The 17,927-nt window shown below is 34.2% G+C and overlaps 1 protein-coding gene across 2 annotated transcripts; it reads right to left on the bottom strand.

Annotated features, from left to right (window-relative positions):
* Positions 1-621: 621 nt before the first annotated feature.
* LOC129877174 (uncharacterized) lies at positions 622-13,336 on the bottom strand. Of its 2 annotated transcripts, none has more exons than XR_008763490.1 (2): positions 13,068-13,336; positions 622-1,095 (listed from the first exon to the last, which is right to left on the bottom strand). XR_008763490.1 is itself a non-coding variant. In XM_055952664.1 (2 exons), the coding sequence occupies exons 1-2, from the start codon at positions 1,718-1,720 to the stop codon at positions 781-783; spliced, it is 465 nt and encodes a 154-aa protein (XP_055808639.1). In that variant the 5' UTR covers positions 1,721-2,367; the 3' UTR covers positions 622-780. The 2 variants fall into 2 exon arrangements, 1 of the variants encoding a protein (XP_055808639.1); XM_055952664.1 differs by lacking the exon at positions 13,068-13,336 and adding an exon at positions 1,571-2,367.
* Positions 13,337-17,927: the final 4,591 nt, after the last annotated feature.

Here is a 17,927-nt window from a genome sequence, read left to right on the forward strand (position 1 = left end):
CAGATGCAGAAGTGAAAGTGTCAAATAAAGATATGAAAAGGGAGGCGGAGTATAATTTGGACTACTTACCACCAAGAACACACCCTCCAGCTCACAACTGAGTTGAGAGTTGGAGTTCATGTCGCCCCATTTAAATTCATCTGAAATATAAATTTTGGTTCTTAATTTATATTTTAATGAAACCATGCACTAAATTTTTATCTATTGATATTCTACTATCTGAGCATTGCTTCATGATATAGCATCAGGTCTTGAAGATTATGTTATATTAAATGTATATTGAACTTATTATATATAATGGAAATTGAGCACGAGTTTTATGATTATAGTCTCATATCTATTTTTGAGCATCATAATTTTATATATATACACACCAGAAGAACAAAAGAAGGAACAATAGCTATGCATTGTGAATTATCTTACCTAAAAATTTAAGTAATTATTGTAAAATTTTGCCTCCTTTAACTTTGGTTCTTCCACTTCTCAAATTCATTCTCATCTATATGCAACTTGTCCAAAATGATTCGTACACTTGTAGAATATAGCACAAGATAACAACTAATTAACAAATGTTAATAGTTTTTTTTTTCCCAATCAAATCCACTTCAGTGGTGGGGGGTTAGGTAGACCCCTACTTGTTCATTCCATCAGAAAAAGATAGTTACAGGGGATGGAAGATAGTGCTTCCTCTATAGGGGTTAATAAGGATGAAAATTTCATCCATGTACAAAAAGTGCCCTATACATAGACTATAAGTTTGGAAGTAGCTCAAAGATATACTCATATCTGAGAAAATATGTTCCGGAAAGGTGTAAAAACAACTAAAAATAAAAGTGCATAAATACATGTTAGAAATTGAAATGTCCTTTTTTTAATTCTGATCCTGAGATTAGGCCTGCCATCTTGATCATTCTTCAATGCAATTTTCACTTGTTTGGGCAAAGAAAAAACTTCAATGAAAAATGTGTCATGTTTCACCATGACTCCAACATTGGCTAGTAAATCAGCGACTTCATTAGCTTCTCTGAAATAGTGAGTTATTCTAAAATTGTCGTTCTCCATGATCTGTTTTATCTGATTAACAATGTCCAGTACCTGACATATAACGTTGTTTTTCCTTTTAGCATATTAACTATAAGCATCAAATCAGACTCAATGATGATATTATGAATATGGTTCTTCCTTTTAGCATATTAACTATAAGCATCAAATCAGACTCAATGATGATATTATGAATATGGTTCGCAACACACTATTGTAAACCTTTCACTATAGCCAAGCCCTCGGCCATGTTGTTACTGCAAGTACCAAAGTATGCATGAAAAGCCATTCTCATATTGCCATGAGAATCCCTTAGTACTCCACCACCTGCGGCCTCCCCAGGATTACCTTTTGAGCATCCATCAGTGTTAAGTTTATAGAAATTCTCAAGAGGCATTTTTCATTTGATGATCTTGGTGTTAATAATTAGCTTCGCTCTTTCAATCTTGCTGCACGACTCTTGCCAACTTCCTTTGAAATTAAGACATGAAAAGTGTTGGTTAAGAATTAGAATCATCAATTTTTGTACCTGTTCTACAACTCCATAAGTAGAAACCTTTGAGCCTTCAAATCTCGCTTTGCATCTAGTCTTCCAAATCTCCCAGCTCACAAATGTAGGGAGGCACTGGTACATGGTCTCGTGAATTTTGTTATTTGGTTTGGCCAGACACCATAGCATCACTACACCTCTAATAGAGCATATATTGAAATTGATCCTACAAGAGTTACCAAATGCTTTTCACAGTTGAGACATATCTCCCTCCATAAAAAGGTGTTGAATACTCTCTTCCTTATAGCTTCTGCAGCAGTTACATCCGGAAGGACAAACATGAATTTCCTTACTTTATCATCAGTAGGGATTCTACCTCTCAATAACTTCATCATAAAAAAGGCCACTTTAAAGGGCATTTTTGGGTACCAGATATTATAAGAGGACAAAGTAGAAATTTTAGCATTTCTTAAGAAAAGTTCAGCTGATTTACAAGTAAAATTGCCATCAGCTTTCCAGAAGATTCTATCATGTTTCCCTTTATGAATATCGTCAACAATGTTGGAAGGAACATTAAGTCTGAGACGATTCTCATCCTACTCACCCTCTTTTATAAAATCAGTGTTGGAAATCTTATGGAAAATACTTTCTCATAACGAACACTAACATTTCATCACGAACACGTACACTTTATCACGAACACTTGTAAGGAATTCACATAGCTTGAGGCGTGCTTCTGTCACTGTCCTAGGAGCGAAAAACTAACAAAGATTAAATAAAATAAACCCGACAAAAGAAATAAAAAGGAAAAAATAAGACTTGCTCTCTATTTTTTCTACTTCCCTCTCTGAATATTGGAGCAATATATATAATACATACAACATAGCTGTCCTCTGCCAACGTACTCCAAAGATTATTGCCAATGATTAAATTAGTAGTAAGGCTAATTATTGTTGTTGACACCATTCAAGAAGGTTTTGATAATGACAATTGAGAATCAGATTATGGGAACTTGGTTCACTTGTTGGATGGTACAGTAGGCAGACGCGAAAAACTGGACAGGACAAATACTTATACAAGTCAAAAATGCAGAAATAAGGAAAGACGGCACAATAGGACTCCTATAAGAAAAAACAATGTATTTTCCTTGTAGGACTCAACTAGGTCTTCAAAAACCAATGCAATAAAAGGAAAAGGTCGTACAAAAAAAATTTGGCTTTGCAAATCTGAAATTGATTTTCTCAAGACAAAGGCAAGGCAAAGTTCCAAGAGCAAAACATCGAAGAAAGAAGAACTAGAGTTAGATTTTTTTTCTGAAAGTTAATTTATGTGTTTGAACTCTACTTAGAAATATTATTGAATTATAATTTTCTAAGGTAGAAAGTGAGGCTTGTAACAAGAAGTGGGTTTGACTTCTTGGAGAGTTTGTGTTGTGATTATAGTTAATCGTTAGAGTTAGGAGTTTGAGTTAGTTTGTTGATTATAGAGTTGTAATCTAAACTGCTCTTTGAAAGTTAGTGAAGTTTGGTGGAAATCCTACAAGGTGTAGGTTGTGGTTTTCTTCCCTTGAGCAAGGAAGTTTTCCACAATAAATTATGTGTCTTGTTCTTACTTTTTACATTCGTATCACTAGTTCAAGAACCTGGTTCTTGAAATCGTTAGGTGGTATAGGTTTCTTCAATTGGTATCAGAGCGGGTCTTTTCACTCAAAGATTCAAATCTTGAAAAGGATCAATGGATGCACCACCTACTGCACAAGAAAGACAATCATAGACAATGCCACCACTATTCAATGGAAAATACTACGGATGGTGAGAAAATAGGATGATGGATCACCTGATAGGAGATAGTCCAGATCTATGGAATATTATCCTTAACGAACCCACTATTCTTATGAAGACTGAAACTGATAGGATAACACAGGTACCAAAGGACAGAAAGGAGTGGAATGCGGAAGATAAACTGGCAATTCAAAACAGCACAAGGGCTAAAAAGATTTTAATTTGTGGAAAAGGTCTAGATTAATACAATAGAATCTCCGCTTGCCACGATGCAAAGGCGATATAGGACACCTTGCAAACTGCCCATGAAGGAACCAATCAAGTCAAAAAATCCAAGATCGATAATCTGAATCGACAGTATAAATTATTCAGAATGATGGATGGAGAAACAATTCAAGACATGCATATCAGGTTCACTGCTATAATCAATGAAATCTATTCTCTGAGAGAAGTAATTTCAACTGGAAAAGCTATTAGGAAACTCCTAAGTATTCTTCCTGAATCTTGGGAAAGCAGAGTAGAAGCGATTACTGAGGCATGTGATCTTGGCACTATGATAATGGACGAACTCATTGGAAGTCTACTGACCTGTGAAACAAAGAAGAACCAAGAGAAAGAAATCGGAGGCAAAAGGAAAGAGAAGAATGTAGTTCTTAAAGCCACTGAGAAAGAAGACTTTGAAGAGGAAGACGAAAAAGTTTCAAAGGATGCTGAGAAAAGGGCAAACAAGTCAGAAGAGATAGTCTCAGAGAACCACTGACAAAGACTTAAGAGAACAACTATGTCACAAGTGTGGAAGTCTAGATCACTTCATCAAATTCTATCCATTGTGGGCCTTGGAATACAAAAAGAACAACCCTGAAAGAACCAACGAAGTTAGGAGTGATCAATACATTCCCACAAATCGAAGAATGAACAATTAAGAGACTGACATGACTGAGAAGAAAGCTTTTGCAGCAATGGAAAATTCTTCTGGAGAAGAGTCCGATGGGACTGAAGCTGAAAATCAGTCATTACTGGCAATGGAAGGAGAAAGGGAGTACAACTTCCAAGCACTAGTGGTAATTGCTTAGTCAGATAATGAGGAGAACCATGATCAGTCAAAAGAAACAATCCTGACGCTGATGGCTAGAACAGATTCAGAAGAAGGTGAAGAGGACAACAAGCAGTCCAAGGTAAGTTTTCATCAAATCAAAGAAAATCTTCATCTCTATTCCAAAAGGAAACTAGAATCACTATCTAGTGTCCTCATTGATACATATCATGCAACATGTGCTGCAAAAGAATAGATGTTGGATGAATATTCAGCCTTGAGAACAGAGAATGAGACTCTAGAAGCCTTAATAATAATCTTCAAGAAAAAATTAATGGGATGAACTACTCTAGGAAAGAAAAAGATGTACAAAATAATATACACCTTGCTCTAGATGAAACTATAAAAACGCTAAACAATGAATTACAGTCTTTAACTAAAAAGAATGAAGCTCTACTTGAAGAACTTAACAAAACTAAAAGGGAATTGGAGATCACTATGAGATGGACTAAGTCATTCATGATGCTTAATAATATCCAAAGAAGTCAATCCTCAACTAAACATAGAATAGGTTTCAAGAATAATTCTATAAAATCTAGTGAAAATTGTTATGATATTCCATGTACTCATTGTGGATAAAATAGTCATCAAATGTACATGTGTCAAAAGAGAAACATAGCTATTAAAAACAATCTAACCTATGTAAAAAAGGTATCTTATGGAACAGGAATCAGGAAACTGGTTCACAAACATAAGCACCTACCCAAATGGACTAAGAAAAATCTAATTCATCATTTCACTCACAAACAGGCACCCTAGTGGATCTGGGTGCCCAAAATTAATCTCTGATTGATTGTGTAGGAATAGGAAAGAGGAAGACATAAGCAGTGGTACTTGGATAACGCTTGTTCAAGACATATGACGGGAAACAAAGATAACTTCCTCTTACTAAATGGTTTTCATGGCGGAAGCGTAGCTTTTGGAAATCGAAAGAAAGGCGAAATTATGGGAATTGGCAAAGTTGGACCTCTCATTCTCAAGCAATAGACAATGTGTACTATGTTGAAGGATTAAAACATAATCTTCTCAGCGTATCACAAATGTGCGATAGAGGGAATAATGTACTTTTTACATCTACTGCATGCAGAGTAACTAGTGCAAAATCATAGAAATTGGTCCTTATAGGAAAAAGGCACAAAAACATCTACAAGGTTGACATTATGGGCCCAGAAACATCTATGCTAAAAAGCTTAAGTGCAGTTGATGACAATTCATTGTTATGGCACAAGAGATTGGGGCATGCAAGTTTTTCAACAATAAACAAACTGATCTCAAAAGAACTGGTATGAGGTCTGCCAACAGGACGATTCAATGAAAATCAAGTATGTGGAGCATGTTCATAAGGAAAACACGTGAGATCGTCATTCAAATCAAAAGGTATGGTAAGTACAAAAAAACCATTGAAAATGTTGCAATGGACTTATGTGGACTAATGAGAGTTCAAAGTCGTTGAGGGTAATCATGATAAGATAGGAACGACTGATCTTCTACAAAGAGATGCTGATAATGCTGACTATGAGGATACTAAACCTTCAAATAATAATGGTGGAACTCCAGACCAAAACTATGAATCAAATCAGCTTACAAAAGATACTCTTCCAGCTATAGATGGTGATTATACTAAACCTGGTCCTCCTACTTTAGTCCCAAGAGAAAGCAGTTAGACAAATAACTGGAAAAACAAAGCTCTCATTCCCTACAGAACCTGCTCACTCCTCTTGATTTAGGATTCCAAACCAGATCCAAACTATGGAACTTATGTGCCTTCTCGGCATATCTATCAGTCATAGAACCCAAGAACATTAAAGAAGCACTCCTAGATGCGAATTGGATCAATGCCATATAGGAGGAGTTAAATCAATTTGAACAAAGTAAGATATGGAATCTGGTTCCCAGACCTCAAGATCGAACAATAATATAAATAAGATGGGTATTCAGGAACAAACTCGATGATCAGGGAACTATCACAAGAAATAAGGCTAGGCTTGTAGTTCAGGGCTATAATCAAGAGGAAGGGATTGACTATGATGAGAAATTCGCTCCAGTAGCCTGAATGGAAGCTATCAGAATGTTGATCGCGTTTGTATCATAATGAAGTTCAAATTATATCAGATGGATGTGAAGAGTGCCTTCTTGAACGGATATCTGCAAGAGGAAGTGTATGTTCATCAACCACCAGGTTTTGAAAGCCATGAATATCCTAATCACGTATACAAATTGGACAAAGCCCTTTATGGCCTCAAGCAGGCACCACGTGCATGGTATGATAGGTTGTCCACATTTCTTCTTACACATGGATATACAAGAGGCAAGACTGACAATACTTTATTTCTTAAGAAAAAGAGCCCCCATGTCTTAACCGTGCAAGTATATGTTAACGATATCATTTTTGGAGGAACAGATGCACGAATGGGCGTCGAGTTTGCAAAACTTATGACTAGTGAATTTGAAATGCGCACGTTGGGAGAGTTGAACTTCTTTCTTGGACTTTAAATCCATCAGTCATCATCATAAACATCGATTCATAAACAAAAGTACATTAGAGAAATACTGAAAAAATTTAACATGCATGACACCAAAGTACATGATACACCTATTTCCAACACCACTAAACTCGATAAGGATGAAACTGGTTCCCCAGTCGGTGACACAATATGCAGAGGCATAATTGGATCCCTACTATACCTCACAACAATAGACCAGACATAGTATTCAGTGTCGGACTATGTTCACATTTTCAGTCATCTCTAAAAGAGTCACACATGAAGGCTGCCAAAATAATACTATGATACCTTAAAGGAACTCAAAACCTGGTTCTCTAGTATATCACAGTAGACTCCTTCGATCTAGTTGGATTTACTGACGCAGACTATGAAGGCTATCTTGTAGATAGAAAAAGTATATCAGATATTGCACATTTTCTTGGACCATGTCTAGTGTCATGGGCTATATGAAAATAAAACTCGGTTGCACGATCCACCGTTGAAGCGGAGTATGTAGCTGCTATGTCATGTGGTGCTCAATTCTTATGGATAAAACAACAACTCTTGAACTTTGGAATTATTATAAGATGTATACCAATGACATGTGGCAATACCAGTGCGATAAACATGGCTAAGAACCAGTCCAACATAAACAAACCAAGCACACTAATGTATGACATCACTTTCTTCGAGACAATATTGAAAAAGGACTCATAATCATGACGTTTTGTAAAACTGAAGATCAAGTGGCTAATATATTTACCAAAGCATTGGTAAGAGAATAATTTGAGAAAAATAGACTACCCTTGGTCTCATTTACCAGTCTAATTAACTATCTTCTCTCTTTCTCGGCAGATCAATTGATAAGTAGTGATTTGCTATTTAGATATAATGTGACTTACTGACTCACCTTTGTACTGTACTAGGTACACACTCATCTTTAGAGGAATACTAAAGCTCAGGTCTAATGATATTACCCTTAGTTTCCTATAACAAGGCGGAGAAACAAATTGACTGCACATATGAACTAGGTCCTTCCCTTAACAGGTATGCACTCATCCTCGTAGTCTTTACTACTGCGGCACCTCTTAAATGCATGATTCACATATCTAACTGAACCTGGTTCCCTCATCTGTACTCTATATTCCAAATGGGTGGAAAGTTCATATTTCCTCTCTAAATATTAATAATCTCAGGATCTTAACCGTCACCTCAACCTCAAATCACTCGTCAGAATACCGTAACTTTCTATCAAATCATCGAAAAATCCCTATACACTCATCACTCTTCAACTATCTGACCTACTGATTCTCTTTTCTCCACTAAAAAACCCTAACTACATCCATGGCAATTCCCACTCCTCCACCTACTACCCATCTAGAAACGACCACTCCTCCCAAAATACCTTCACTCATTTCAGCCCTCGTCGATTAATCCGATGATGAGGACCCGACATCATCTTAGGGGGAATCCCTAGAGGCATCTGCTCAGGGGGAAGATTGCCCAAATTCTCTGATAAGCACGCCACCATCCTCCCCTGTTCTTCAAACTCATCAATCTCCTCTTCCACCATATGCCTCTACTGAACCCTTCACTCCTTCATCATCACTTCTACCTGCTGAAAACCCTAACCCTTCATCCTTCCCTCTTCCTTCCACTGAAATCCCTAATGTGTTCCCTGAAGTGGTTGAGTTTTATACAAATTTGATAGTCTTGGAGGATAGTGTGGTTAGTTCTAGAGTTCATGGGGCTGAGATTATTATTGATTATCATCGACTAGAGGAAGTCTTACAAGTTCCTATAGCTGGGCTTGCTGAATATGTGTGGACTAAGGACGAAAATTACTTACTCACATCCAAGTTCACATAGGGGAGGGTCACTTTCAGACCTAGGAATAAAAGGTAAAATGCAACCTTTCATAAGTTAGTCAAAATAGTGCATAAGGGGATCGTTCCACGAGGGGAGAGACAACATGAAGCTACATTTGGGGACATGAAGTTGGCAGATGCTCTTGATCAGGAAGAACACATCAACTGCCGATGGCCAAGGTAGTTGATTCTAAACCTGGTCCTCACTAGTTGGCCTATGGGAACCTGCGCACCCTAGTGTTTCATGCCTTCAATATGCCTCTAGGTGAAGGACGACGGGCCACACACAAAAAAAGAAGATATAATTGATAGAACCACTCTTGCTGAATACGATTGTCTGCCCGTTGCTATACTGCTCGTGCACCTGCTCTAAGGGTAGTTGGTCCAATTGCCCAGTTAATGGCCTCTTTCAATGCTGCTCGGGATCAGAACAATGCTCTTCAAGATGAGGTGGATACTCTGAGGGTTAATCTTGTTGTACAAGAGGAAGTGGTCGCACTAAAAGATCAACTAATTAGGTAACAACAGGAAAACAATGCTCGCATGAACAAATTGCTTCTCCTTTTTGCTACCTCCTCATCTTCATCTACTCCTCCTCCATAGCCTTTTATTTGTCTCTCTCAGTTGGGTTTTGAAATTGAATTTTTGTTGTTTTTCTCTGTACAGACTATGTTGTTCCCTTCTAGGCTTAAATGATGTGTTATCTTGCTTTTGTGTTTGGATCTGTTGCTTTGTGTTTTGTTTGTTTTGCTATTGTTTGGATGGTTAATATCCTTAGATTGTGATTACTCCGTGATTTCTCAAATAGGTGACAGTGCTACCATCTATGGCTCTGGATCAGCATACTCACATTATCTATACCTTATCCACTTACTCTTCTTTTGAGATGTCAAAAGCAGGAAGTTGGTTTTTGTTGGTTTTGTACTTAACATATGTACAGGTGCAGAAGGTACAAGGTTTGTCATCATCAAAAAGAGGAAATTTGTTGACACCATTCAAGAAGGTTTTGATAATAACAAATGAGAATCAGATTATGGGAACCTGGTTCACTTGTTCGATGGTGCAGTAGGCAGACGCGGAAAAACTAGACAGGACAAATCCTTATACAAGTCAAAAGTGCAAAAATAAGGAAAGACGGCACAATAGGACTCCTATAAGGAAAAGCAATGTACTTTTCTTGTAGGACTCAACTAGGTCTTCAAAAACCAATGCAATAAAAGGAAAAGGTCGTACAAAAAAAAAATTGGCTTTGCAAATCTGAAATTGATTTTCTCAAGCCAAAGGCAAGGCAAAGTTCCAAGAGCAAAACATCGAAGAAAGAAGAACTAAAGTTAGATTGTTTTTCTGAAAGTTAATTTATGTGTTTGAACTCTACTTAGAAATATTATTGAATTATAATTTTCTAAGGTAGAAAGTGAGGCTTGTAACAAGAAGTGGGTTTGACTTCTTAGAGAGTTTGAGTTGCGATTATAGTTAATCATTAGAGTTAGGAGTTTGAGTTAGTTCGTTGATTATAGAGTTGTAATCTAAACTGCTTTTTGAAAGTTAGTGAAGTTTGGTGGAATTCCTACAAGGTGTAGGTTGTGGTTTTTCTTCCCTTGAGCAAGGAAGTTTTCCACAATAAATTATGTGTCTTGTTCTTATTGTTTACATTCATATCACTAGTTCAAGAACCTGGTTCTTGAAATCGTTAGGTGGTATCAGTTTCTTCAATTGCCATTAATGCAATTCCTCATAAAGAAAAGAAATGCTCCGACCGTTAGAAATTTGACCAAAATAAATGATAATTTATGGGATAATTAAAAATATATTAAGATTCATTTAATAGAATAAATATAAATAATAATAGGAATACTTCCTTTTGAGATACTAGAACTATTTTCCAATAATCCCCTACATATCTCAAAAAGAATATTAAGAAATAGAATAAAATAAGAAGTTTTGCTGGGTTTTCACATATGAGTACAATGCTTAGAATCCGGTGTCCGTAGACTATAAACCAGACCTAGATAAAATAAGATTAAACTTACAAAATAATTGGTGAAGTTTAGAACTTCTATGAACCAATAATTCTTTTGTAAGCCCAGCGTCTTATTCTATCACATTATACCCGCACAATCTTTGTCGTTATCGTGGTTTTACGCTAAGAGGCCATGCGCGCATCCTGATTTTCATGAGTGTTCTAGAAATCTGTCACAATTTCATAGGAGCGGCACCACTCCACACTCATATAGGTCCAATCATTAAGTGTATTCTGTAGAGCAATACACCACCTATAAAGGATATGAATTGGATTAAGAATTCTTAACTCAGCCCTCACTTTGCTTTGCAGTTTTACACTATATTCACACATCATAGGAGGGACATTATTTTATAGTGCATACTTGATCAACTAATGACTTGTTATTACCCATATGAACCTAATTCATGGGATCTCCAATCACATAGGTTAGCTTACTATCATTGTCTTCTCAAGTTGACAAAAGAAGTCTCACTCCCTTTGATGTTTCTTTTAGTCTGTGAATTGATCATACTCACCTCTAACTACACAGAATAATTATGTCTCAAAACAGTTGTTTCATCATACTGTCTCAAACACATGTATTTGATTTTGCCATTGCGAAAATTATTTTCCATAGCAATTATTATTGCTTGGCAACCACATATGAATTTTGATATCCACTTACTATCATATATTGTACCACTCTAATGGTACCAAATACAATTTGTTGAGTACTATACTTGTGTTACCTCTCATGTATCACCAATAACTTCTTTCCAAAATAATGCATCAAAAAGCAATATCATTTTTAACAACAAGAACATGAGAAATATTATCACTTTATAAACACAATAATATAATTTTTTTTCAACTTTAACGTTGCATTCAATCACATCACAACTAATTACCACAAATATGAATATGCAACAATATATTAGCATACAATCAAAAAGTTAAATCCTGTTTTTCTTTTCTTAGGATCATATAGTAACCTTAGTAAAACACTCCTACACTTTCAAATATTTCATAATAAAGGAATAACTTCTCAATTATTCATAAAGTTCTCCAATCATATAAATGAAATAAAAATCTATTCATCAAAATCTATCAAAAGCTTCATCTTAATTATCAAAATCATTTTAAATAACAAGACCAAGTAAATATAACTTTAAAAGACCTTTTGACATAACATTAGTAAGACGCCATAACTTCCACATTTTCCAAACTTTTAAAGTAGGACAATAATACTAACATGCCAACATTTATTAACATCTAATAAAAATTCTAACAGTTCAAATAATCTAAAAATACAAGCATGAGATTTCATAGTTTGTCTTATTTCAATCAAAATTAAATGTACAAATTTAACATGTCACAAATAATATGTATCAATCAAGTAAATATAAGCACTAGAATTATCATCTTGAAAAATATTAGATACAAACAAAATCACATTTACAATATTCATTACCATTAGATAGAAGCAAAATCACATTTACAATACTCGTTACCATAATAATATTTGTCTAACATATTATCAAATTCAATAAAACCTTCATTCAATCTTTTCTCATAATTCCACAAGAATCAAATTCCACGAATATTAATATCATGTACCACTTCAGATAATGTCAACATTTTCATATGAAAGTTTTAGAAGAACTTTTTTCATTCTAAGAACTTGAATAGTTCTAGAATTACCAACATATATAAATCATTCTTCTTTTTCAATTTTGGGTGTAGATCACAAAATAATTTTGTTGGCGTAAAAATGCCTACCACTTAAATCTATCACCCATATTCACACATTTTTCACATGATTCGTTTGATAAACGACCACAATAATTTATATCATTCGCTTATCAAATTTAATTTTACTTAGCGGGATTCTCATTTCTCGAATCTTCTTCTACATTGAGGGGTATTGTCACGCCCCAAGAGGGCATTGCTGGCTCCCAAGCGAACCATTTGGCCTAATCACATATTCGTTCATTCATTCAATCAGCGGAAGACTTAAAATAAAAGGACAATCAGGTGGACAATCCCAATCAACAATCTAACTCAAGAAAGAAAGGCCATAGGCCAACAAACCAAACTCCAATCTGTGTAATGAGAATAGTCTGACAAGAACATTTTAAGGAATAAAAATACTCAATCAACCCTTCACTATCTAGTCTATGAAGCCTCTATCACTATTGTCTAAATGGTGTCAATTACAGGTTCATGGCTACCTCAAATCAGAATGAAAAGACTGAACTCAAAGAAAGAATAACGTAAGGGGTATCTTCCGAATGTAAGGGAGGACTCACCAATCACCTTAAATGTGAACGGATCCTCAACGGTGAGCTTGTCGATGATCTCTAGAATCTGTGTCTGCATCATGAAACTATGCAGGTCTAAATGGACGTCAGTACATGAAATCTATGAGTATGTAATATGGACGAATGAAACATGTATCAAGGTAGAATAATATCAACTCAAGTAACTCAATCAAGAGTAAGAAACTCAGTCAAGATATCATAAGTCTAAAGTAATAATACGAATTAGACAGAGATCAATCATATACAATCTAATCCAATCAAATCATATACCATCCGATCTAATCATATATCGTCAACTCAATAAATAAAGTCAAAGGACTCAACTCAATAAATATGCAAATAAGAATTAGAAATGTTTTTCAAATCAACTCAATCATCTACAATCTCAATCAAATCAATCACATTATACTCAATCAACTCAATAATAACTCGAAGGACCCAACTTAATATATATATATATATATATATATATATATATATATATATATATATATTATATGCAAATTAGAATTTAGCAATGTCTTTCAATTCAACTCAATCATCTACAATCTCAATCAAACTAATCATATCATGCACGATCCACTCAATTTGGATGTTTCTCTAACCGACAACCATCACCTATGAGCCAATGATGTACAACAAGCCGACGTTGTTGTCACGTCCGTTCAATACTTTGTCAGGATATGAACGAATCAACAAATCATGGATCCAACAATCAATCAAGTCCTATCATGTCAAGACAATGAAACAGGGAAACATCTGACTTTAATGGTTTAATCCTTTCCTATGTTGGCTAGTAGTTATTGAGTTCAAGTTATTACTTACTCTTGTCCAATTCGGTGCTCGATATTCCTTCCAAGATTCAATATGCTCATATCTATCAGGTGAGTAAAATATTCATTTAGTCTCTTTTGGACTTAGTTCAAATCAACTTATTTAGTCTCATTGGACTCTCATCAAAATCAACTCACCTCAATCATCAAACTATTCTCTTTAAATTTGATACAATCCCAACTCAATGAATGCATTTAAAATATAATTTTTAACTCCTCAACTCAATATCAAAATAGATGTTTTAATGTAGTAATGTTCAACTCGTTTATATGTAAAATACTCATGCTCAAAATAGTAATTAAGAGACTTCTCAAACTCATTCTCAAAATAATAATTAAGGGACTTCTCAAACTCATTCATACATTTCCAAAACTCCATCTCAAACAATTATTTATACTCAAAATACTCATGTTCAAAATAACAAAATTTAATAACTTCTCAGACTCAACTCATTTTCAAATATATGTTTTAAAAGAACATATACAAATTTTTGACTCTTTCATACTCAAAATGGTAATTATATGACTCCTCAAAACTCAACCCTTTCTCATTCAAAACCTTCACAAATCATGTTTTAAAAATTCCATCACTACATAACATAACAAAATGAAATCTCAATTTGGTTCATGTGAATGAAAACATGAATCCATACTCTCAACAAAATCCAACTCAAGAAATTTTAAATAACTCAAGAACATCATCAATACATCTGAATTTATATACAAAAAAACTCAATAGAATTTATAGATAACTCAAGAACTCAACTCATGGAACTTCAAACTCAATCAACTCAACTCAATAAAGATGTAGGGCACGAGGATGAACTCAGTCCAACGTTATGAATAGCTTTACATACCTGGAATGAAGATTATCTCATCGAAAATCAAAGACCTAACTTGAAGATCTTGAATCCTAACTCTTCTTCTCCTTTCACATCTCTTCTCTCAAAAGCTCTAGAGGTGAATGAGAAGAAAATACCCCTAGAATACTGATAAGGGACGAATTTTAGCCCTAAAACGTAGTGGGTTAGGTTGGGAAAGGTGGGAAAAAAACTGAAAAGCCCTTCCCAAAAATTAAAAACGGGCAGAAATTTGAATTAAGGTGGAACAAGTACGCGTCGCGGATTTGTTCCTCCATAGTTCATTTTTTTTCGAAATTTAATTTGAACCAAGATTGGCCAAGTCCGCGACGCAGACTGGTCACGCACCCTTTTGGTTAACTGGACATAACTTTTTACTCCGAACTCTAAAAAATGTAATCTTGGTGGCTTTGTAAAGAAGACTCAAAGACCTTTATATTGATAGGTCATGGGACACCTAACTTTTCATATATTGATAGATATGGTCGTTTGAAGTTGACCCTTATACGGTCTCATACAAAAACTTAGCCGATAGAAATTCTTTGGTTTTGACTTGATGTTAGAGATCCCTTATGACCCTAAACCACATCTAATACTCTTCAAATATTTAGGAATTGATCCTAACTCATATATACAATTAGAAGTCATCGAGTTCGATTCTATACGCATATGTAGAATGACTCGGAGATTGGCACCAAAAAAAAACTGGGGTGTTATAGGTATATTGGCTCAATTTACCACACACAAATCCATTTAAATATAGACATATAGTTTTATCACATACCTTATTAACACGAATACAAAAATCCGATTACCTTTCACAATAATAATTTTTGTAGTATATTTCTCTCCGAATCCGTAACATCTACGGTAAATTAGAATTCTGAAAGGTACCAACAAAGTGACAATTAGTCCACTGCACTAAGAAAATGAACAAGAGCACTATTGGACTACAGAGCATTCTCATCTTTAAATAAATTTCATCATACTCCGAGTAAGTTAGATATCAACAATATTAAAATTGTGAGCCAAAGTAAAAAAAAAAAAAAAAAAAAAAAAAGAATCATAAGAAAGAATATGACTTTTCCTTCCCTGTAACTGGACGAACTTTTGAAGGTTAATTTAAACACAATGTTATCATTTTCAAAAAATCAAGAATTATTCACTTATCTCTATATCGAGTCATTTTGGTCTTCTTTGTAGTTAGTGGTATTTTTCGTAAGAATAAAGTATGAAAATATCCTTAAGATTGTTGGAAATCTTACGGAAAATACCAACCAACACTTCATCACGAACACGTACACTTGTAAGGAATTCACATAGCTTGAGGCATGTTTCTATCACTGTCCTTAATGCAAGCTCTTCTAGTATAAAACTAGGAGCCAGAAACTAACAAAGATTAAATAAAATAAACCGAGCAAACGAAATAAGAAGGAAAAAATAAGACTTGCTCTCTATTTTTTCTACTTCCCTCTCTCAATATTGGAGCAATATATATAATACATACAACATAGCTTAGTCCTCTGCCAACGTACACCAAAATTATTGCCAAGGATTAAATTAGTAGTAAAGGCTAATTACTGCCATTAATGCTCCAACCGTTAGAAATTTGACCAAAATAAATGATAATTTAATGGGATAATTAAAAATATATATTAAGATTCATTTAATAGAATAAATATAGATAATATATGAATACTTTTTTTTTTTTGAGATAGTAGAAGTATTTTTTCAACAATCAGCAACCATGATCTTCTTGGATTTAACAGTAAAATGTAGCACCTTAGCAAGAACGCCTTTTCGTGTCCAATTGTCCCACCAAAATGACACATTTCCATTCCCAATTCTCCAGATCACACTTCTCTTTGATGTTCATAAGTCTTCTCCATGTGTGAGATTGATCAGGTTTGCCCTTCCTATTTGGCCTCTAGAAAACTTTTAAGCAAAGAATTCTCAGTTCTAAGGCATCACAAAAACTTTGAATACTTTTAATAACAAATGTTAATAGTTCTAGTCTGTAGATGATTTATTCTCTGATTAACACTTCCAATCTGATTACATTCGTACACATGTAGGTTGGTAGGGGCAATTATGTGCTGACAATTGAAATTATACTCCTTTTATTTATCTTTTTTCAATTATATATTTTATTTTTAAAATAAAGAATATGTTTGAGTTTTTCAACTCTGTTAGGGGATCAAAGTGCACAAGTTGTTTAATTAATAGGTAGATGTGCTTAATCAAATAATATAAGGACTATAAATGAAATAAGACAATAATTCAAGAATTAAATTGTTATTTTTTATATATAAATAATATAATTTTTTTCTCAAAAGAAATTAGGTAGAATGTTACCGGAGGCATCATGCTGTAACTACGACTAACTCATGATTTAAATGGAGCAATACTCCAAAAATGTTTGTTGATTTTCCAAAAGAGTATTCAATTGTCTCAATTTGTATGACACAAATCATTTTTATTTATAACACCCTTTAAAAAATAATAAATAAATATTTTGATAGAAACTAAAAATATTAATTTTGATAAATTTAATGTACCATAACTATCCAATATTCCCTCCGTCCCATTTTAGTTGTTATGATAAGATTTTACACGATCCTTATGAAAATATTAATTAGGAGCGTTATTTAACTAATATATCCCTTATTAATTCTGTGATCTATCTATTTACGTGCTTCTTAATTCTAGAATAGTTAATGTTAAGGGCAAAAGTTGGAAAAGATAATTAATTTTCTCTTAATTTTTTAAATTGACAATTATTTTAGAATAATTATTTTTAGTAAACATGACAACTAATATGGGACGGAGAGAGTATGGACTATTTTGAATCGATCTTATATGAGCCCGTTTGGATGGGCTTAAAAAAAGTAACTTTTATGTATGAAGTGCTTTTAGAACTTTAAAGTGCTGAAAGTTATTTTTATAAATAAGCAGTTGAGTGTTTGGATAAAAGTGCTTAAATGAGGAAAATTATGTGAATTTTAGGGTTAAAAGAATAAAAAGGGTAGTTTGGGAATTTAGTTAAAATATAAGGGATATAAAAGTAATTTTCATGATCAAAGAAAATGACTTTAAGCACTTAGAAAAAAAAAGTTAGAAATCCTAACTTTTCATTTTTGACTGACTTTAAGAAC

This window comes from Solanum dulcamara, chromosome 2 (genome assembly GCF_947179165.1).
Source record: "Solanum dulcamara chromosome 2, daSolDulc1.2, whole genome shotgun sequence".
Classification (NCBI taxonomy): Eukaryota; Viridiplantae; Streptophyta; class Magnoliopsida; order Solanales; family Solanaceae; genus Solanum; species Solanum dulcamara.

Excerpts from the sequence above, each read along its gene's own strand:
- LOC129877174 (XM_055952664.1), bottom strand. The coding sequence starts at position 1,720 with ATGCTATGGTGTCTGGCCAAACCAAATAACAAAATTCACGAGACCATG. Across the intron at positions 1,096-1,570 it reads CTTATGGAGTTGTAGAACAG|GTACTGGACATTGTTAATCA; the intron begins GTACAAAAATTG and ends GTTATATGTCAG.